The sequence below is a fragment of the Anomaloglossus baeobatrachus genome, chromosome 8 (assembly GCF_048569485.1).
Source record: "Anomaloglossus baeobatrachus isolate aAnoBae1 chromosome 8, aAnoBae1.hap1, whole genome shotgun sequence".
Taxonomy (NCBI): Eukaryota; Metazoa; Chordata; class Amphibia; order Anura; family Aromobatidae; genus Anomaloglossus; species Anomaloglossus baeobatrachus.
The window spans coordinates 40555499-40577957 of record NC_134360.1 but is presented as its reverse complement, the minus strand read 5'-3'; the positions used below and the strand labels follow the sequence as shown (position 1 = coordinate 40577957).

Sequence of the window (22459 nt, the reverse complement as noted above, 5' to 3'; positions counted from 1 at the left end):
TTGGATTAAGATGCTTAAAGGGATTTTCCCGGATATATGGATATTAGAGCGGTTGGGGGTCCGACCACTATGATGGGGGGGGCTGTACATTTGCCGCAGACTCCAGCGGCAAAGAGGTTCAGCGGAGGTCGGGGCGTCAATATTAACCTCCTGGAGACCCCTCCAGCCCAGACCCCCATGGTGACCACAGAATACACAGTAACGAAGGCTGAAGACGTTTCAATTAAAACAGGGAAATTTATTGACACATTAAATAGAAAAAGACATTTTCTCATTTATAAACAATATTGCACGCTATTCAGTAAAGTGCTTCTAGAAACGACGCGAGACGATCCAAACAGATAGGAAAGAACGGAAATCCTCTGCCATCACCATCTTCAGTGTCCACAAAGTCAATGGGGCCAGAACAAGCCGCTGCGAGAGCACCAGAAGACAGACTGGTCAGGACGGGGCGCATCTGCAATGTGGCGACACTTGCCGATGGGTCCGACGCTCACTATACTAGTGGAGCTGGTGATACATGGGGCGAAACACAAAACATACCCCTCCCCCCCAAACTTGTGTACAAGTACTCCTCCCCCCTAAACTTGTGTACAAGTCCCGGCTCACAGGGGCTCTCGGGTGGCTCCTGCTGAGGGGTTCATACCAGAATCAAACTTGTACCAAAATATGGTTTTGATCCATTTTTTACATGTGATGGATGGGACACCATGTCCTTGTGTGACCCCCAGGTGAGCATCATATACGACAGCCCTCCCCCCTCCCGGGCCTCATCTCACAGCCCCCGATTTTAAATTCAACCCCAACTGAAATGAAATAAGTTAACCCTTTCCTTGCCGGAAACGTTACAACCTAACCAGACACGATGGTCCCTGAAAGCTTCTTGTAACGGAGACAAAACTATCAGGGCCAATACTAATCGGTATAATACGTATAGAAATGGGACACAATATAATAAACCAGTGATCACCGACCATTCACAAAACGTCTCTTGGAGTCGCAGTGCGGCCGCCGGACAGTAACACGTTGGGAGTCAGAACATAAGAACTTCCATAGACATCAACCCACAAAAGGTACATTGCCCACCCAGCTCCTGAGACAGGTCAGCTCTGGGGAACAAACCGCCGAGAACAGTCAGCATGGAGGTGAAGACGTGAGCGGGTCCTGCTGCATCACTGCAGGAGACACCAACATGGGGGAATCAGGCACAAGCTTCATTATACAGAACAGATGAAACAGGAAAGCGTCACTGTGCACGTACATTACCTGTATTATACCCCAGAGCTGCACTCACTATTCTGCTGGGAGAGTCATTCTGTACGGAGTGCATCTCTGGAGTATAATACAGGATGTAACAGGATCAGTACAGGATCAGTAATGTAGTGTATGTACACAGTGACTGCACCAGCAGAATAGTGAGTGCAGCTCTGGAGTATAATACAGGATGTAACAGGATCAGTACAGGATCAGTAATGTAGTGTATGTACACAGTGACTGCACCAGCAGAATAGTGAGTGCAGCTCTGGAGTATAATACAGGATGTAACAGGATCAGTACAGGATCAGTAATGTATGTACACAATAACTCCACCAGCAGAATAGTGAGTGCAGCTCTTGAGTATAATAGTAATGTATTGTATGTACACAGTGACTGCACCAGCAGAATAGTGAGTGCAGCTCTGGGGTATAATACAGGATGTAACTCAGGATCAGTAATGTAATGTACTGTATGTACACAGTGACTGCACCAGCAGAATAGTGAGTGCAGCTCTGGAGTATAATACAGGATAAGTAATGTATGTACACAGTGACTCTACCAGCAGAATAGTGAGTGCAGCTCTGGAGTATAATACAGGATAAGTAATTTATGTACATCGCGACTGCACCAGCAGAATAGTGAGTGCAGCTCTGGAGTATAATCCAGGATACGTATGTTACCTTTGCTGTAGATATTGCTCGTAGTGACTGTACTTACATTATATAACTTTTCTTGTGTGGTTTCTGTCTGTTCGTATAATGAAGCCGGGGCGCTGACACCCGCACATCATACACAGTATATATATATATATATATATATATATATATATATATATATATAGCCATACTTGGCACACATTATTAAAGTGCTCAGGATCATCCATTATTCTTATCTAAGGTGCTAAGACTTTAATGGGGAGCCTATTCAATGTGGACCCGCAGGGGGTCCGTATTGGGGTGCACTGTGGGACCTATGCAGTTATAGTATTGGGGTGACGTCTCTGTACAGGGGCACTTCTCCACTTCCGAACCACATTGCAAAGATAGATGAAAATTAAAGGGATAAATCCCCAGTACATCATGGTAAAATAAACAAAAAAATATATATATATTCACATTATTAAAAATGCGCTTCTCATGGCGCGTGACCAATACACCCGGAAAGCTGCCCCTCCATACAAGTTCCTATAGAACCTGTCATAAAAGCCCCCAGATCTGACCCCCCTCCCCACGGTCCAATATAAATGCCATTGTGACATTTTGCTCAGTGCAGACAGGGTTAAGCAGCGGCCATGTCCGTGACAACCGAGAACTTGTGTAGGCTCCTTCCTGACAACTTGGAGAAACATTACGATACAGCACAACATGAGAACCCTAAAAACACGACGAGCGACCACAGCCGGAACTAAGGGGGAACAGTCTAGAAGGTGGAGAGTATGGAAAATCCAGAACGAGAGGGAGCAGTGCAGAGGGGCGAGCGCTGCACCCCCACACCAGCAGAAGTGACTCCGAGGGGGCTGATCCGGGCAAAGGGGGGCAACGAGAGCTCCGAGGGCCGATTCGGGGACAGGGGTCACCGAGAGCTCTGGGAATTGATCCGGGCACGGCACAGGGGGCACCGAGAGCTCCGGGGGCCGATCCGGGCGCAGCACAGGGGTCACCGAGAGCTCCGGGGGCCGATCCGGGCACGGCACAGGGGTCACCGAGAGCTCCGGGGGCCGATCCGGGCACAGGGGGTCACCCCGAGAGCTCCGGGGGCCGATCCGGGCACAGGGGGTCACCCCGATAGCTCCGGGGGCCCATCCGGGCACAGGGGGTCACCCCGAGAGCTCCGGGGGCCCATCCGGGCACAGGGGGTCACCGGGGGCCAATCCGGGCACAAGGGTCACAGAGAGCTCCGGCGGGGGCCAACCCGGGCACAAGGGTCACCGAGAGCTCCGGCAGGGGCCAACCCGGGCACAAGGGTCACCGAGAGCTCCGGCGGGGGCCAACCCGGGCACAAGGGTCACCGAGAGCTCCGGCGGGGGCCAACCCGGGCACAAGGGTCACCGAGAGCTCCGGCGGGGGCCAACCCGGGCACAAGGGTCACCGAGAGCTCCGGCGGGGGCCAACCCGGGCACAAGGGTCACCGAGAGCTCCGGCGGGGGCCAACCCGGGCACAAGGGTCACCGAGAGCTCCGGCGGGGGCCAACCCGGGCACAAGGGTCACCGAGAGCTCCGGCGGGGGCCAACCCGGGCACAAGGGTCACCGAGAGCTCCGGCGGGGGCCGACCCGGGCACAAGGGTCACCGAGAGCTCCGGCGGGGGCCGATCCGGGCACAAGGGTCACCGAGAGCTCCAGGGGCCGATCCGGGCACAGGGGTCACTATGGGGCTGAATGTAGAATATGAGATAAATGGGCAGGGTAATACTGGGGTCTAAGGCAGAGAAGCGTCTGGGCCTGGGGGCCGCTGCACTCCGAGAAACCCCAAGTCTATTGGGTGCAGGATAGGAATTAACCCCTGGAGGACCGCTCCGTGCACAAGGGGACAGGGTTTAACCCCGCAGCGTAACTGACAACTCATGGTAACAGATGTGATTGGAACCCCTGCACCTATGTAGTTACGCCCCTGGTTTAACCCTTGCAGAACTGTGCCCTGTGCATACGATTGGGAGCAAGACCGAGTTAACCCCTGCACCCCTGTGAGGGTAAAAATTTGCACTAATGGACATTAACCCTTGCAGGAGGAGATGAGGAAAATCTGGGGTGATGCAGATGCGGTCGGCCGATCAGATCGGTCGGTGCTGGTGTGGGGGTCGCCGGCGCCTCATTTCTTGGAGCTCTGCGTCTTCTTGGGCAGCAGCACGGCCTGGATGTTGGGCAGGACGCCCCCCTGGGCGATGGTCACCCCCCCCAGCAGCTTGTTCAGCTCCTCGTCGTTGCGGATCGCCAGCTGCAGGTGCCGGGGGATGATGCGCGTCTTCTTGTTGTCCCGGGCAGCGTTACCGGCCAATTCCAGGATCTCGGCGGACAGGTACTCCAGCACGGCGGCCAGGTACACGGGGGCGCCGGCTCCGACCCGCTCGGCGTAATTCCCCTTCCGGAGCAGCCGGTGGACACGGCCTACTGGAAACTGCAGCCCGGCCCTGGAGGAACGGGACTTAGCCTTGGCCCGGGCTTTACCGCCGGATTTCCCTCGTCCTGACATGTTCACACCTGCGGGGGAGAGACGCACCATTAGCGGAGGGTGTCGGGAGTAGCGCGGGGCGCGCGGCCGGCGGGGACGTACCGTGCTCGGTAAACGCGTTATCCGGGATCACCCGTCGAGAGATCTGCCCTCCGCCACGGTCAGCGCTGTACTGCCGCCAAGCCCCGCCCACTCCAGCCTAGCCTACAGCGCTGAACACACTGATTGGTTAGTATTCCAGCGCCCCCCTTCTCAGTGGACAACCCGTCATCCTTGATTTGCATAGACACGCCCCCTCCTTAGTCTCCGCGTTCTGTTGTTTTGTATCGAACGTTCCAAAAACTGATAGAAAGGATCCTGCGGTCTGATTGGTGGAAAAGTTTCCTAAACTATATTGAGACTAAGAAACGTCTGCTAATGGCGAATTATTGGTAACCATCTTTAAATGATATACATCTTTATCCATGGCCCATTTAATTAACCCTTTAACTGTTGTGTAATAACTACGAGGACCCCCCCCCCCCCCAAGAAATGACATTATATTTAAAACTACGCTCGGAGCCCCCAAGGAGTAAAATTATTTTTTTTTCCTCTAAATATTGTATTTTCTGTTACTTGCTTGTATACAATCCTCCTGAATTGTAAAGCGCTGCGGAATATGTTGGCGCTATAGAAAGATTATTATTAATGGGAAAGAGAGGGGGACATGAAAAGCAGAGGCAGCCTTTGTGTATGAAAGTGGCCTTTTGATATTTTGCTTATATTTGTACCTGATCCCCAGATCTAATATAAGGAAGCCTGCACTATCAGGTTTTGGGGCCCCAGACTGACCCGATCCCTATTTATTTTTTTTAAACTGAACCTATCAGTTCCCCCATTATTGTAGGATTATTCCCACTCTCATAGATGAATATTATCAGAAAGAACTTATAAAAACAAGCACTTTTGCAATTTACTGCTTATTAAAATTTGCAGCCGTCCTTGAGATATTAACACTTAACTTTTGTTTACAGCTTGTTGCCTTGGAGACCGACCACCGCTGCTACAGAGATTGTGAGCACTGCACTAAGGCTATGTGCCCACGCTGCGGAAAATGCGCGGAATTTGCCGCGGATTTTTCGCGGAAATTCCGCGGATTTTTCAAAAATCTGCAGCACAGCTACTCCCCAGCCATTTCTATGGCATTTGGGAAATGCTATGCCCACGCTGCGGATTTTTCCGCAGCGGAAATAATGCGGATTTCCCTGCGGAAAAATCAGCAGCATATCAATTATTCCTGCGGATTTCTCCGCAGGGTCCCATATACTTACCTGCCTTGATAGCAGACACCCGAGTCACTTTCTCCGTCCGGTGTACAGCAGCGCAGTGGATCCAGGTACAGGAAGGAAGAGGTGGGCGGGGCCTGCACAAGCTCCGGTCATGTGACAGCCGGAGCTAGTTCAGGCCCGCCCACCTTCTCCTGCACAGTGCAGCAGACGATGACAGACTGACCCGGCTGCCGGAAAGCGAGGTGCTGCATGATGGAGGTAAGTATGAACACCCGATCACTGCAGCACTTGTTCTGCATTGAGGATGCAGTGCCGAAGCCATGGTACTGTATCCTCAATGCAGAATGCCCGCACCATATCCGCACGACATTCCGCAAGAAAACCGCAGCATGGAAACAGACAAAGTTGTGCTGCGGATTTCTGGGAGCTCCTGCGGAATGTCCTGCTGATATATCCGCAGGACACTGTCCCCGTGGGCACATAGCCTTACGCTTGGGTGAGATCGGGAGGTAACGGCGCGTTCCAGCAATCCTGGCAGCTTCAAAGTAGTGCTCAAGAGAAAGAGCTCTAAGAAGAATTGTGGAGGGACTGCTGTCTAGCAGGAGTGGTTGGTCTCTAAGGCAACAAGCTGTAAACAAAAGCGTTAATATCTCAAGAAAGGCTAAAAACTTTAACAAGCAGTAAAACATAAAATTGCTTATATTTATCTGTTTCCAGGGATTTATCACTTATTAGGATATGTGCCGTAGTTTCGATACAATCAGTGTTTTATTAGCAGATTATTAAAACAGAGGATTAGACCAGTCTGGCTAATCTGTATAACCCTGCCCCCACCAGTGATTTATCAACAAGCTGCCAATCAATGGTGTGGGCGGGGTTATACACAGTTCAGCAGTCCGAGCCCTGCTATATCTACAGCAGAAAAAAAGAACCCAGGAATTCTATCAAAACTGCACCAAGCAGTCTAGTAAGTAACACATTGCTGGAATCAGGGTCTCTGCCCCTACATAACAGCAAAAACCTGCTAACCAATTCCCTTTAAATTTATAGCAGAGGAAGGATTAGAGTCCATCCAAATTTTCCTGTTGAATGTTCTGCTCATTTTATAGACCTTCGTTCCTCGCTCACCAATATGTATTGTGATTGTAATAGGAAACATTCATGACCGTTCCATTGACAGATCCTATTCATATAATCTAGAGTCAATTTTTTTTTTATTAAAACAGTTTTATTTAAGTCAACGGCTTAAAACTTTTATTTTGTTACATCAGAAGACCAAAATACACATATAAAAAAAAACAAACTGTATTTTCTATTAAAATTGTACATACACCTGTCCCTTTCAGAGGTCAAAAATGCTAAAAGAAAGGTCATCAATGAAATGTCAGGAGACGAGTTTCAAGTTGTTTCCTCCATAACCATCAGCTGCAGGAAGGCACCAGCCGTGTATTGGGAGAAACCAACACAAAAACACAACCTTCCATCATGAAGATGACATTTAATGACTGAAATACAAATATTTCAAGGTTCAAAGACTTTAAACTCTGTGAGCATCCTACTAAAAAGGACACAAGGGCGGAGCACTGCGCAGATGGATCTGCACCAATCAGCATTGCCGAGAACAATGCCTGTGATGCTGATTGGTCTAAAGCAGCAGATAATACTCACAAAGCTCCTCCCCTCAGTGTCCTTTTCAGTTGGATACAGGCACAGCTCAGTCTCTTATAAAAGTGCCGACTTCTATGACGAGTTATTAAATTTATCGTCGTGGATTCTTACTTGGAACCAACAGTGTAAAGTGGATCGTCCCGGTGCAAAGACCAGAAACGTGGAACAGAACCTCATTAACAAAGTGTATAAAACCATACAGTACACAAGGCAATGCTGTGCTGGTATTTGTAGTGCCCAGGCCACACTATCTCCTCGGCTTCTTAGGTGACGGCTCCCCTTCTTTCTTCAGCCACTGGTGCATTAACCCGGCACTCGTCTTCTTGGGTGACAAAGCCAGCTGAGAAAGTTTAGCCGGTTTAACCCCTTCTGGTTCCTCCTTCTTGGGAGATTTATTTTGCAGCCATGCCAACATTTTCTTACTGCTGGCGCTGAGAGCAGGCTCCTGTAAGAATATACACATAGGACTATTAATGTGGATCAGGCGGGCAAAGGATTCTCAATCATCCTGGACTGGAACCAGTTATCACAGTCTTATTTTGTTAAGGCTAGTTTCACACTTGCGTTGGACGGGATCCGTAGCATTGCGTTGTGTTACGGATGCAACGGATGCGTTGCATATAGTGGAACAACGGATGCTACGGATCGTACAAAACAACGGAAAGCTTTTTTTTTTTTTTTTTTCTTTACAGTTACCGGCAGCAGACTATTGTGAACGATCAGCTGATCGCTCTCAATAGCCGGCGGCTGGTGGCTCAGTTGAGCGCTGTCACTTGCCGGCGGCCGAGCATGCCGGCGGGCGAGCGCTCAGCTGAGCGCTCTCACTTGCCGGCGGCCGAGCATGCTGGCGGGCGAGCGCTCAGCTGAGCGCTGTCACTTGCCGGCGGCCGAGCATGCCGGCGGGCGAGCGCTCAGCTGAGCGCTGTCACTTGCCGGCGGGCGAGCGCTCAGCTGGATGTTCGGCCACTGTGAGACAAAATAAAGTTTGTGATTTAAAAAAAAAAAAAAAAAGCAAAGCATGCGCAGTGAAATCCTGAGGATTCCGCTGCTCAAAACAACGTTACATGCTGCGTTCCTCCCGCTGGGCGGAAGCAACGGAGCGTCACCCAGCGGAAGCAACGCAGGTCCTTTTGGTACAATCCGTCAACCATACAAGTCTATGGGAAACAGCGGAATCCGTTAACGGATTCCGCTGGTTTCCAAAAGGGCGGATTGTAACGGAAGGAAAACAACGCAAGTGTGAAAGTACCCTAAGCTGTTGCTGCCATCTGTGTACACCAATGTGAACTTCATGGGAGATCGTCATAATTACTAAAAAAAATATTACTATATACAATACTGAAGGACTGCAGTAAATACTACAGACAATCGCAGCTTCGAGACTCCTAATATAAGTGAAGGTTTAAAGGGAATCTGTCAGGTGATTTTGTAGTACAATACTAATGTTATCTTTAAGTAGGGCTTTAGGAGACCTTTCAGGATCAGTAAATGTTATGTTATTGTTCTACCTTATCCTGTTATCTTGTTGTAAGCTCCATAGAATTAAAGCTGGTGTCACACATAACGACGACGACAACGACGTCGCTGCTACGTCACCATTTTCTGTGACGTTGCAGCGACGTCCCGTCGCTGTCGCTGTGTGTGACATCCAGCAACGACCTGGCCCCTGCTGTGAGGTCGCCGGTCGTTGCTGAATGTCCAGCTTCATTTTTTGGTCGTCACTCTCCCGCTGTGACACACACATCGCTGTGTGTGACAGCGAGAGAGCGACGAAATGAAGCGATCAGGAGCCGGCACTGGCAGCTGCGGTAAGCTGTAACCAGCGTAAACATCGGGTAACCAAGGGAAGCACTTTCCCTGGTTACCCGATGTTTACGCTGGTTACCAGCCTCCGCTCTTGCTGCCAGCGCCGGCTCCTGCACTGTGACATGTGGCTGCAGTATGCATCGGGTAATTAACCCGATGCATACTGTAGCAAGGAGAGCAAGGAGCCAGCGCTAAGCGCGGCTCCCTGCTCTCTGAACTGTGACATGTAGATGCAGCACACATTGGGTTAATTAACCCGATGTGTGCTGCAGGAGAGCAAGGAGCCAGCGCTAAGCGCGGCTCCCTGCTCTCTGAACTGTGACATGTAGATGCAGCACACATCGGGTTAATTAACCCGATGTGTGCTGCAGGAGAGCAAGGAGCCAGCGCTAAGCGCGGCTCCCTGCTCTCTGAACTGTGACATGTAGCTGCAGCACACATCGGGTTAATTAACCCAATGTGTGCTGCAGGAGAGCAAGGAGCCAGCGCTAAGCGCGGCTCCCTGCTCTCTGCACATGTAGCACAGCGACCTTATGATCGCTGCTTCTGCTGTGTTTGACAGCTAAGCAGCGATCATAACAGCGACTTACAAGGTCGCTGTTACGTCACCGAAAATGGTGACGTAACAGCGACGTCGTTGTCGCTGTCGTTTAGTGTGACACCAGCTTAAGTGTCTCCTGCACACTAGTCAAGTATATGTAAATACCAATTTGCATATTCACTGCTCCCCCCTCCCACTGCATTCACTATCACTTCTGAGAGGTGGGGGCAGCAGGGCAAATTCAGTTCGGATTTAGTATCACTTATACCATCACAGAGTTGGAAGGAGGGAGCAGGGCATATGCAGTTTGTATTTACATATGCTTGACTAGTTACTAAGTCACTCTGACTTCTATGGAGCTTACAACAAGATAACAGGGTAAGGTAGAACAATAAAATTTACTGATCCTAAAAGGTCTCCTTAAGACCTATTTACAGATAATATTAGTATTGTACTAGAAAAATCACCTTACAGATTCCCTTGCAAAAAAATATTGTATATAATATTGTATATTGTAGATATATAAGGAAGGATGTTTAAAAATTGCCATGACAAATAAACCTACGCAGTAAACAATGAACGGGAAAAATAAATAGTCTTCATATGGTTCATATGTGGCTGGAGAGATCTAGTTAAAGCTCTTTGAAAAAGGGAAGGGGGAAAAAAACAAAAGCACAACAACAAGAAAAGACTAAATGAGCAAAAAATAAAATAATATCATTTATATCTATCTCGCGGTCGGGGAATGGTTATGCCGCATTTTGCAGACTTGCCTTCTTCTTCTGCAGAATGATGGGAGCGACACATTCAGGGCTGTTGTTCCGAGAGTTGTTCACTATGGTGGACACTGGGTGGTAGGTGATGCTTTCGATGGGGTGTATTAGCTTCAGCGCTTCTTTAGCAGGAACCTCTCCAAAGTCCAACCATTTGTGGATCTCCTCATCGCCGTCTAGAATAGCCGGCATCCTGACAACCGAGATAGGACAAAAATGAATTAAAGGAGCAGAATTGAGTCCGAAGGAAGAGATAATAATAATAATAATAATAATAATAATAATAATAATAATAATACATTTATTCATTTTTATAGCGCTGTTAATTCCACGGCGTTTTCCATTACATACAATTGCAACCCCGTCAGTTCCGCAGCCATTCTGGTGAGTCAGGCAGGGGGTCTCGGAGAAGGTAGTGACAAGACCATTCATCTCCAGTGGCGCCCAATAATCCCTCCATAGCTCAAACTACAAAAATTATATAAATACAGTACAGACCAAAAGTTTGGACACACCTTCTCATTCAAAGAGTTTTCTTTATTTTCAAGACTCTGAAAATTGTAGATTCACATTGAAGGCATCAAAACTATGAATTACAACATGTGGAATGCAATACTTAACAAGAAAGTGTGAAACAACTGAAAATATGTTTTATATTCTAGGTTCTTCAAAGTAGCCACCTTTTGTTTTGATTACTGCTTTGCACACTCTTGGTATTCTCTTGATGAGCTTCAAGAGGGAGTCACCGGAAATGGTTTTCCAACAGTCTTGAAGGAGTTCCCAGAGATGCTTAGCACTTGTTGGCCCTTTTGCCTTCACCCTGCGGTCCAGCTCACCCCAAACCTTCTCGATTGGGTTCAGGTCTGGTGACTGTGGAGGCCCGGTCATCTGGCGTAGCACCCCATCACTCTCCTTCTTAGTCAAATAGCCCTTACACAGCCTGGAGGGGTGTTTGGGGTCATTGTCCTGATGAAAAATAAATGATGGTCCAACTAAACGCAAACTGGATGGAATAGCACGCCGCTGCAAGATGCTGTGGTAGCCATGCTGGTTCTGTATGCCTTCAATTTTGAATAAATCCCCAACAGTGTCACCAGCAAAGCCCCCCCACACCATCACACCTCCTCCTCCATGCTTCACGGTGGGAACCAGCCATGTAGAGTCCATCCGTTCACCTTTTCTACAAAGACACGGTGGTTGGATCTAAAGATCTCAAATTTGGACTCATCAGACCAAGCACAGATTTCCACTGGTCTAATGTCCATTCCTTGTGTTCTTTCACCCAAACAAGTCTCTTCTGCTTGTTGCCTGTCCTTAGCAGTGGTTTCCTAGCAGCTATTTTACCATGAAGGCCTGCTGCACAAAGTCTCCTCTTAACAGTTGTTCTAGAGATGAGAAGGTGTGTCCAAACTTTTGGTAGGTACTGTATATATCTTATACAGAAATACAAGATAAAAACATAATCTCAGTCTAGAAAAGGGAAATGACCTGACGACCCTGTATGTGCAGGCAGAGACGCTTTCCGCTTCGCCGGCTCTGAGTCAACAAGAAACCGTGCAGCAGAGGCGCGAAACAGAGCGATCAGAGGTCGGCACTTTCACGAGTTACACTATGACAAGCGCCATGACCTGAAGACGAACCGATAAGGGGTGTAAGCACGAGACAATCAGTAATCCAAGTCTTCCCCCCCCTAACTGGACATACAGCTGTGTGTACAGACTAATGTCCACTGACATCAGTGGGAGACACGGAAGGGGCAACACGCAGGAGGACCTCTTGTGCGGATAAGGGAGAAGGGATCATTTACCGGTCATGAATCCAGTTCATACTTTTGGAGGCGTCCACTGTGATAATAGTGTAGGAATATAGAGGGTCTCCTCCTCCACCCGGGGGCTCCCAGCAGTCAAACAGCCCGGCCATGGTGAGCAGCCGCTGACTCCCTCCATCAGGACCGTCCTTAGTGTCTTCAGACTGGAGAGAAAAAGATACAAATCAAAACAGATTTATTTAGAATCTCCGGAACATAAACAACGGTCAGTTTAATGGCAGCAGAGATCTCGAAAACAGTGGAGTATAGCTCAGTAGACGAGACGTTTTTATATACCCCGCCACCTGTTCAGACTTGACCTGTGGGAAGTAAATAAAGTACGGCTGCTTCTCCCCGTCCTGCCGTCTCCACTCATAGAATCCATCAGCGAGAACCACACATCGTCGGCCTTTAAAAAACGGCCCCTGCAGGAAAAAAAAAAAAAAAAAACAGGCATAAAGAACAGCTGATAACCCATCCAGTGGGACCCCCAGACATGCACCCCAGCCAATGGGGGACCCCCAGACATGCACCCCAGCCAATGGGGGACCCCCAGACATGCACCCCAGCCAATGGGGGACCCCCAGACATGCACCCCAGCCAATGGGGGACCCCCAGACATGCACCCCAGCCAATGGGGACCCCCAGACATGCACCCCAGCCAATGGGGACCCCCAGACATGCACCCCAGACAATGGGGACCCCCAGACATGCACCCCAGCCAATGGGGACCCCCAGACATGCACCCCAGCCAATGAGGGACCACCAGACATGCACCCCAGCCAATGGGGACCCCCAAACATGCACCCCAGCCAATGGGGACCCCCAAACATGCACCCCAGCCAATGGGGATCCCCAGACATGCACCCCAGCCAATGGAGGCCCCCAAACATGCACCCCAGCCAGCGGGGCCCCGAAACATGCACCCCAGTACTATCTGGGTTGATGAGAAATTACACTTGCCTTGTACAGAGTCTTCTCGCTCATGGTGTCGCTGCGGCAGTTGTTGGTGCTATACTGCATTTTCGATGGGTTTGTTTCAGGGAACCAGGAGGGGATAAGTCCCCAGCGCATGGCGGCGAGGACTCGCTCCGAAGAATCAGCATCCTGGAAGAGAAGAAAGTGCTTACACAGGGTTTGATGATCACAGATTTCAAGATCTCAGCTCAATCTGATCACGGCTCCAAACAGAACAGATCATACAGAGCCGCAGAAAAAGTGCAAACAACGAAGGTTTCCATTCACCAACCACAAGCAGAGATCTTCTAAAAAAAATCTTCTAGGACATTTATAAAAAAAAAATATAAAAAAAAAAAATAATAAAAAAAGTGAAATTTGCAAAACTGCTTATTACATAATAAGTTTAAATTATTTATTTTTTAATAGAAATTAGAAAACTCCGGCATTGAGTCTAATATCTGTACGGGGGCTGGGTACAGTCATGTCGCTCCTGGGGGTCTCATATCCTTTATCCGTCCCCACATAACTGCAGGATTTGGCTATAAAGGATTTGTTTGTAATTGTAACCAAGAAAACACCAAAGACAGCATGGGAGCTGCAGACACTAAAGGGGAGCTGCAGACACTAAAGGGGAGCTGCAGACACTAAAGGGGAGCTGCAGACACTAAAGGGGAGCTGCAGACACTAAAGGGGAGCTGCAGACACTAAAGGGGAGCTGCCGACACTAAAGGGGAGCTGCCGACACTAAAGGGGAGCTGCAGACACTAAAGGGGAGCTGCAGAGAATAAAGGGGAGTGGACTGTTTTGTCACCAAAGACAATTTGCAAACTGATTGATGCTCTGGAACAATCATGTGCAAAGTACAAGCGTCTGCAGGAAGGTTATGGCCGACCCTATAAGCTGCGGGGGTCCACTATATTAGGTGATTGTGGGGGGACCAACTGCCTTCTGTGGCACAAGGACTGCAGTGATCAGAGAGAAGTAATAGGTGTCATGATCCCCCAATCTACACATTGATGAATTATTCTAGTGAACTCCCCCCTCGCTCCATACCTGCGCCGACCCCCCCCTTCCTCCTCCATACCTGCGCCGACCCCCCCCTTCCTCCTCCATACCTGCGCCGACCCCCCCCTTCCTCCTCTATACCTGCGCCGACCCCCCCCTTCCTCCTCCGTACCTGCGTCGTCCCCCCCTCCATCTCCGTACCTGCGTCGTCCCCCCCTCCATCTCCGTACCTGCGTCGTCCCCCCCTCCATCTCCGTACCTGCGCCGTCCCCCCCTCCATCTCCGTACCTGCGTCGTCCCCCCCTCCATCTCCGTACCTGCGTCGTCCCCCCCTCCATCTCCGTACCTGCGTCGTTCCCCCCCCTCCATCTCCGTACCTGCGTCGTCCCCCCCCTCCATCTCCGTACCTGCGTCGTCCCCCCCCCTCCATCTCCGTACCTGCGTTGTCCCCCCCCTCCATCTCCATACCTGCGTCGTCCCCCCCTCCATCTCCATACCTGCGTCGTCCCCCCCCCTCCATCTCCATACCTGCGTCGTCCCCCCCCCTCCATCTCCATACCTGCGTCGTCCCCCCCCCTCCATCTCCATACCTGCGTCGTCCCCCCCCCTCCATCTCCATACCTGCGTCGTCCCCCCCTCCATCTCCATACCTGCGTCGTCCCCCCCCTCCATCTCCATACCTGCGCCGTCCCCCCCCTCCATCTCCATACCTGCGTCGTCCCCCCCTCCATCTCCATACCTGCGCCGTCCCCCCCCTCCATCTCCATACCTGCGTCGTCCCCCCCCTCCATCTCCATACCTGCGTCGTCCCCCCCTCCATCTCCATACCTGCGTCGTCCCCCCCTCCATCTCCATACCTGCGTCGTCCCCCCCTCCATCTCCATACCTGCGCCGTCCCCCACTCCTTCTCCATACCTGCGCCGTCCCCCACTCCTTCTCCATACCTGCGCCGTCCCCCACTCCTTCTCCATACCTGCGCCGTCCCCCACTCCTTCTCCATACCTGCGCCGTCCCCCACTCCTTCTCCATACCTGCGCCATCCCCCACTCCTTCTCCATACCTGCGCCGTCCCCCACCCTCCTCCTACATACCTGCGCCAACCCACCCCTTCTCCTCCCCTGCGCTGACTCCCCCCTTCCTTCTCTATACCAGAGCCGACTCCCCCCCAGCTGGACGTTACCTTCTGAAAATGCCTCATGGACAGGAGGACGGGGCTGTTGGACTGAGGGCTTTTATTGTAGGACGGTTGGTATTTCTCGGCGTCCCCGTCCCTCCATTGCGGACACTTTCTTTGCCCTTGTTTGTCTTTATATTCACAACATTTACTGACGTCCTCCGGGCACAGGGTGCAGGCCGTGCGGCCACACATCTTGGAATCAGTCCTGAAAAACAGAGGTATTAAAAGGGGGTCGGGCGCCGAAGTGGAATTTTTATTTTCTCCATTACTTAAACTCCTGTATTTCTGGTTAATTTGCTATTGAATTTCAATGAGATCGTTGTACCGTCTGCCTGCTGTTTCCGTCTGTTGCTCCTTACAGAACGAGTTAACTGAGAAACCATCAGTGAGCTCATATAGCCTAATAGGAAAGTCTAATTTTTGAATGTCTTTTTTTATAGTTTTTACAGTTGACAATGCAGAGAAACAAAAACCTGGAAAAGTTAAAATGATGAAAAATAATAAAAGATGTAAAAAATAAATAAAATCTAAAAGTGAAAAGCTGTTACTTTCAGTTTATGTAGCAGCCCTCCTGGGACCGATGTGAAACCCCACAAGAGCCGCTGTAGGGAGGTTTCAGAAGTGGCATCACACGATGGGGGTTGTGGTTCCAAACAAAAGAAATAGAAAATGATATTAAAATTATAAAATGTAATGTAGTGGTCAAGAAACTACAACTCCCAGCATTCCCTGGCCACCACAAGCTATAAAGGCATGCCGGGAGTTGTAGTTTCCCGACAAATAGGGAGCAGAACAGCGCAATAAGGAAAATGTGCACATTAGACCAGACTCTGACCTGTAATCCGCCTGTGACGAGCAGCCCGCACCGGACACACACGGCACCGGGACACCTGGCGGGAGTCTGAGGAGGAGGCGGGGCAGCAGACTACATAACAGGTCACATGACCTAGAGGGAAGGGGCGTGGCCAGAGAATGACTGACAGCCCGCATCACTGGGCCAAGGAGCAGTGCTGCAGTAGTGTGCTTTCCGGCTGTCGTGACTCTGTGGCTGTACAATGCTGGGACTTGTAGTTCCAATGCTAAAATGTCTGTCTTAGAGGCTGCAATGTTGGCTCTCACAGGCTGCTGCATAACTACAACTACTCTCACCATGGCAGGGTGGGAGCTGTAGTCTCATATCTGCTGGAGAGACTTTGTTGCTGGACAGTTTTTATAATCTATTATTTCATAGCTGTAGATAGGAGTAAATATGGATTTAAAGGAAACTGTCAGCAGTGTGGCTGCACAGGCGCTCGTCTGTTCCAGTCATGAGAAATCCAGTGGAATTCTATGCAAATCAGGCAGAAAGTGCACAGGAGGCGTGTCTGAGAAATCCAGAGAAATTCTATATAAATCAGGCAGGAAGTGCATCGGGGGCGTGTCTGAGAAATCAAGTCAAAGTCTATGGAAATCAGATAAACAATTGGGGGCGTGTCTGAAAAAAAATGACAAACTATATGCAAATCAGGCAAGAAGTGCACTGGGCGTGTCCAGTCAAATTCCATGTTAATCAGCCAGAAGAGGAAAACTATGCAAATCAGGCTGAAAGTGCACTGGGGTATGTCTGAGAAATCCAGTGAAATTCCATGCAAATCAGGCAGAGAAATCCAGTGAAATTATGCAAATCAGGCAGGAAGTGCACCAGGGGCATGTCTGAGAAATCCAGTGAAATTCCATGCAAATCAGGCAGAGAAATCCAGTGAAATTATGCAAATCAGGCAGGAAGTGCACCAGGGGCATGTCTGAGAAATCCAGTGAAATTCCATGCAAATCAGGCAGAGAAATCCAGTGAAATTATGCAAATCAGGCAGGAAGTGCACCAGGGGCATGTCTGAGAAATATAGAGAAACTATGCAAATCAGGCAGGAAGTGCACTGGGGGCATGTCTGGAAAAAATAAAAAAAATCCAAATTCTATGCAAATCAGGTAGGAAGCGCATTGGGGTGTGTGAGAAATGCAGAGAAACTATGCAAATCAGACAGGAAGTGCACTGGGGGCGTGTCTGAGAAACCCAGTCAAATTCTATCCAAATCAAACAGGAAGTGCATTGGGGGCGTGTCTGAGAAATCCAGAAAAATTATATGTAAATCAGGCAGAAAGTGCACTGGGGGCGTGTCTGAGACAGCCTGTGAAACTATGCAAATCAGGCAGGAAGTGCACTGGGGGCGTGTCTGGAAAAAAAAATCCAAATTCTATGCAAATCAGGTAGGAAGCGCATTGGAGCGTGTCTGAGAAATTCAGAGACACTCTATGCCAATCAGGCAGGAAGTGCACTGGGAGCGTGTGAGAAATCCAGTCAAATTCTATGCAAATCAAACAGAAAATCCACTGAGGGCGTGTCTGAGAAATCATGTGAAACTCTATGCAAATCAGGCAGCAAGTACACTGGGGCGTGTCTTAGAAATCCAGTGAAATTATGCAACTCAGGCAGGAAGTGCACTGGGGGCGTGTCTGAGAAACCCAGTCAAATTCTATGCAAACCAGGTAGAAAGTGCACTGGTGGCATCTGAAAAATCCTGTGAAACTCTATGCAAAAAAGGCAGGAAGTGCACTGGGGGCGGATTTAATAGAAGCAGTTCAGGTGCTGTGACACGCCCCCAGTGCACTTCCTGCCTGATTTCCATAAGAGTTTCACTGAATTTCTCATGATTGGGACATTGGATCTCTACTAGAAATTATTTCCAAAAATAGTTTTGTGTTTTATTCTCTTAATTTATTTTACATATTCACCTGTTATTGTTTTTGTATATATTTGTCACGCTGTGTGGGGGTTGGATGCTTTTTTAATTGCAAAATCTTTGCGTAAATGTACTCCAGATTCACAAATCAATAAACCACAAATGGGATTTTGAAGAATTTAGGGCAAAAGAATGTCAATGGACACAAGACAAAGTGGATGAGAAACACAAAGGCAACTAATACATTAGGCCACAGGTTTTGCTGAGATAACAGGAATACGGGAAACCCATCATTTTTGGCTGCAATTTGTAAGAAGAGAAAAAAAACCGTGGCCACAATGTGTGAATATAAGCAAGGGCTATGAGCAATAGAAAAAAATATACATATATAATTCTGCAGTAATAGTAAAAGCATAAATAAAGGGGAAAGTCCGGCAGATCCTTATTTTCCAGGGGTTCCCCCCTTTAGGCTGTTCCCCGTTTGATCTCCTATTCTTGTATCTTCATACACATTGATGGACGGTGATGACTCCAGTCTGCCGGGCAGGAGCGATGCGCTGGCGGTGACGGCTCCATAATGAGGGGATCCCGGCTTCACATCTCCACAAACGCCCTTGTTGAGGTCTCAAGATGGAACGTGTGGATAAGCCCCGGAGGACGGACAGCGGCATCTCATCTTCTTTAACAACGGATAACGCCACGTCCTGAATCCAGCTTGTAATAGCGCAGACGGATCAGATCCATAATTACTTTATTGTTGTCTCTCACAATAGATTGATTGTCTATAGTGCTGGCTATCACACACGCTCACTTCCACCCCATTCATCGTCTATAGTACAGGCTATCACACACACTCACCACCACCCCATTCATCGTCTATAGTACAGGCTATCACACACGCTCACTTCCACCCCATTCATCGTCTGTAGTACAGACTATCACACACACTCACCACCACCCCATTCATCGTCTATAGTGCTGGCTATCACACACGCTCACTACCACCCCATTCATCGTCTATAGTGCTGGCTATCACACACGCTCACTACCACCCCATTCATAGTCTATAGTACAGGCTATCACACACGCTCACTACCACCCCATTCATCGTCTATAGTGCTGGCTATCACACACGCTCACTACCACCCCATTCATCGTCTATAGTGCTGGCTATCACACACGCTCACTACCACCCCATTCATCTTCTATAGTGCTGGCTATCACACACGCTCACTTCCACCCCATTCATCGTCTATAGTGCTGGCTATCACACACACTCACTACCACCCCATTCATCGTCTATAGTGCTGGCTATCACACACGCTCACTACCACCCCATTCATCGTCTATAGTGCTGGCTATCACACACGCTCACTACCACCCCATTCATCGTCTATAGTACAGGCTATCACACACGCTCACTACCACCCCATTCATCGTCTATAGTGCTGGCTATCACACACGCTCACTTCCACCCCATTCATCGTCTATAGTGCTGGCTATCACACACGCTCACTACCACCCCATTCATCGTCTATAGTGCTGGCTATCACACACGCTCACTACCACCCCATTCATAGTCTATAGTACAGGCTATCACACACGCTCACTACCACCCCATTCATCGTCTATAGTGCTGGCTATCACACACGCTCACTACCACCCCATTCATCGTCTATAGTACAGGCTATCACACACGCTCACTACCACCCCATTCATAGTCTATAGTACAGGCTATCACACACGCTCACTACCACCCCATTCATCGTCTATAGTGCTGGCTATCACACACGCTCACTACCACCCCATTCATCGTCTATAGTGCTGGCTATCACACACGCTCACTTCCACCCCATTCATCGTCTATAGTGCTGGCTATCACACACACTCACTACCACCCCATTCATCGTCTATAGTACAGGCTATCACACACGCTCACTACCACCCCATTCATCGTCTATAGTGCTGGCTATCACACACGCTCACTACCACCCCATTCATCGTCTATAGTGCTGGCTATCACACACGCTCACTTCCACCCCATTCATCGTCTATAGTGCTGGCTATCACACACACTCACTACCACCCCATTCATCGTCTATAGTGCTGGCTATCACACACGCTCACCACCACCCCATTCATTGTCTATAGTGCTGGCTATCACACACGCTCACCACCACCCCATTCATTGTCTATAGTGCTGGCTATCACACACGCTCACTACCACCCCATTCATCGTCTATAGTACAGGCTATCACACACGCTCACTACCACCCCATTCATCGTCTATAGTACGGGCTATCACACACGCTCACTACCACCCCATTCATCGTCTATAGTGCTGGCTATCACACACACTCACCACCACCCCATTCATCGTCTATAGTGCTGGCTATCACACACGCTCACTACCACCCCATTCATCGTCTATAGTACTATCACACACACTCACTACCACCCCATTCATCGTCTATAGTACGGGCTATCACACACACTCACTACCATCCCATTCATCGTCTATAGTACTATCACACACACTCACTACCACCCCATTCATCGTCTATAGTGCTGGCTATCACACACGCTCACTACCACCCCATTCATCGTCTATAGTACGGGCTATCACACACGCTCACTACCACCCCATTCATCGTCTATAGTACTATCACACACACTCACTACCACCCCATTCATTGTCTATAGAACTGACTATCACACACGCTCACTACCACCCCATTCATCATCTGTATGACTGGCTGTTGCACACGCTCACTACCGCCACAGGGTCTATAGTAGTGGCGGTCGCACACACTCACTACCGCGCCATTCATTAGCTATAGTAGTGGTGGTCGCACACACTCACTACTGCCCCACTTATCTACAGTAGTGGTGGTCACACAGACACTCCCTATCGTCCCACTTATCGTCTGTAGTAGTAGCTGTTGCAAACGCTCTACCGTTCCATTGATTGTCTATAGTAGTGGCTGTCGTACACTCGCACTACCGCCCCGTTCATTGTCTGTTCCACACGCTTACTACCAACCCATTCATCATCAGTAGTACTTGCTATGGCACACGCTCACTACCACCTTTTTCGTCTATAGTAGTGGCTATCGCATGTGCTCACTACCACCCCATTCATCATCCGTATTACTGGCTGTTGCACACGCTCACTACCACCCCATTCATCATCCGTATTACTGGCTGTTGCACACGCTCACTACCACCCCATTCATCATCCGTATTACTGGCTGTTGCACACGCTCACTACCACCCCATTCATCATCCGTATTACTGGCTGTTGCACACGCGCTCACTACCGCCCTATTCATCATCTTTTGTAGTGGCTGTCGCACGTGCTCACTACCGCCCCATTCACTGTCTATAGTAGTGGTTTGTTGCACACGCTCACTACCGCCACATGGTCTATAGTAGTGGCGGTCGCACACACTCACTACCGCCCCATTCATTATCTACAGTAGTGGTGGTCACACACACTCCCTACCGTCCCACTTATCGTCTATAGTAGTAGCTCTCGCACACACTGTACTGCTCCATTCATTGTCTATAGTAGTGGCTGTCGTACACGCGCATTACTGCCCCGTTCATAGTCTATCATACTGGCTATTGCACACGCTCACTACCACCCCATTCATCATCTGTAGTACTGGCAGTTGCACACGCTCACTACCACCCCATTCATCATCTGTAGTACTGGCAGTTGCACACGCTCACTAACGCTCCATCCAACGTCTATAGTAGTGGTTTGTTGCACATGCTCACTACAGTCCCATTCATCGTCTATAGTAGTGGCTGTCACTCACATGCTCACTACTGCTTCTCTTGTCTATATTACTGGCTGCCACACACACTCACTACAGGCCCATTCATCATCTATAGTAGTGGCTGTCGCATGTGCTGACTACCACGCCATTCACTGTCTATGGTAGTGGTTTGTTGCACACGCTCACTACAGCCCCATTCATTGTCTATAGTAGTCGCTGTCGCACATGCTGACAATTCCTTAAATTATTCCTGGTCATTTTATTTAGGGGTGCCACACCTCTTTAAGGAAACATCAGGGTGCAGTCTGTTTGTAGTATGAGTGCAATGTGTATTTTCCAGGCTATTTCTCATGGTGTCTATACAATATATGAATGCATGGCTGACTATAGAGGACTGTAGGGAGAAGTATCCCACGACCTCTAAGCTGAGGACCCTCGGCAATATTCCTATAATCACGTTTTTTGCTCCCATGGCAGCCCGGATTTGGGCGCACAGATATCCAGAGTCAGTCAAATGGAGAAAGCAGAA

The 22459-nt window shown here is 49.3% G+C and overlaps 2 protein-coding genes across 4 annotated transcripts; both read right to left on the bottom strand.

Moving 5' to 3' along the window:
- Window positions 1–217: 217 nt before the first annotated feature.
- Window positions 218–4606, bottom strand: LOC142249699 (histone H2A type 2-B-like). Its single transcript, XM_075321500.1, has 2 exons — window positions 4526–4606; window positions 218–4452 (listed from the first exon to the last, which is right to left on the bottom strand). Exon 2 carries the CDS (start codon window positions 4442–4444, stop codon window positions 4064–4066), a length of 381 nt encoding a protein of 126 aa, XP_075177615.1. The 5' UTR covers window positions 4445–4452; window positions 4526–4606; the 3' UTR covers window positions 218–4063.
- Window positions 4607–6916: 2310 nt separating this feature from the next.
- HMCES (5-hydroxymethylcytosine binding, ES cell specific) lies at window positions 6917–16365 on the bottom strand. 3 transcript variants are annotated; one of them, XM_075320740.1, is made up of 8 exons: window positions 16264–16365; window positions 15977–16030; window positions 15432–15633; window positions 13250–13393; window positions 12592–12711; window positions 12287–12450; window positions 10480–10672; window positions 6917–7804 (listed from the first exon to the last, which is right to left on the bottom strand). In XM_075320740.1, exons 3-8 carry the CDS (start codon window positions 15618–15620, stop codon window positions 7607–7609), a joined length of 1008 nt encoding a protein of 335 aa, XP_075176855.1. In that variant the 5' UTR covers window positions 15621–15633; window positions 15977–16030; window positions 16264–16365; the 3' UTR covers window positions 6917–7606. The 3 variants fall into 3 exon arrangements, with proteins under 3 accessions (XP_075176855.1, XP_075176854.1, XP_075176856.1); XM_075320739.1 differs by lacking the exon at window positions 15977–16030; XM_075320741.1 differs by lacking the exon at window positions 15977–16030 and having other exon boundaries at window positions 12607–12711.
- Between the last annotated feature and the right edge of the window lie 6094 nt (window positions 16366–22459).

Coding starts and splice junctions, on each gene's coding strand:
- HMCES (XM_075320740.1), bottom strand. CDS start 15,620: ATGTGTGGCCGCACGGCCTGCACCCTGTGCCCGGAGGACGTCAGTAAA. Junction 10,673..12,286: donor ATGAACTGGATTCATGACCG/GTAAATGATCCC, acceptor CTCGGTTGTCAG/GATGCCGGCTATTCTAGACG. Junction 7,805..10,479: donor TCATTCTGCAGAAGAAGAAG/GCAAGTCTGCAA, acceptor ATATTCTTACAG/GAGCCTGCTCTCAGCGCCAG.
- LOC142249699 (XM_075321500.1), bottom strand. CDS start 4,444: ATGTCAGGACGAGGGAAATCCGGCGGTAAAGCCCGGGCCAAGGCTAAG.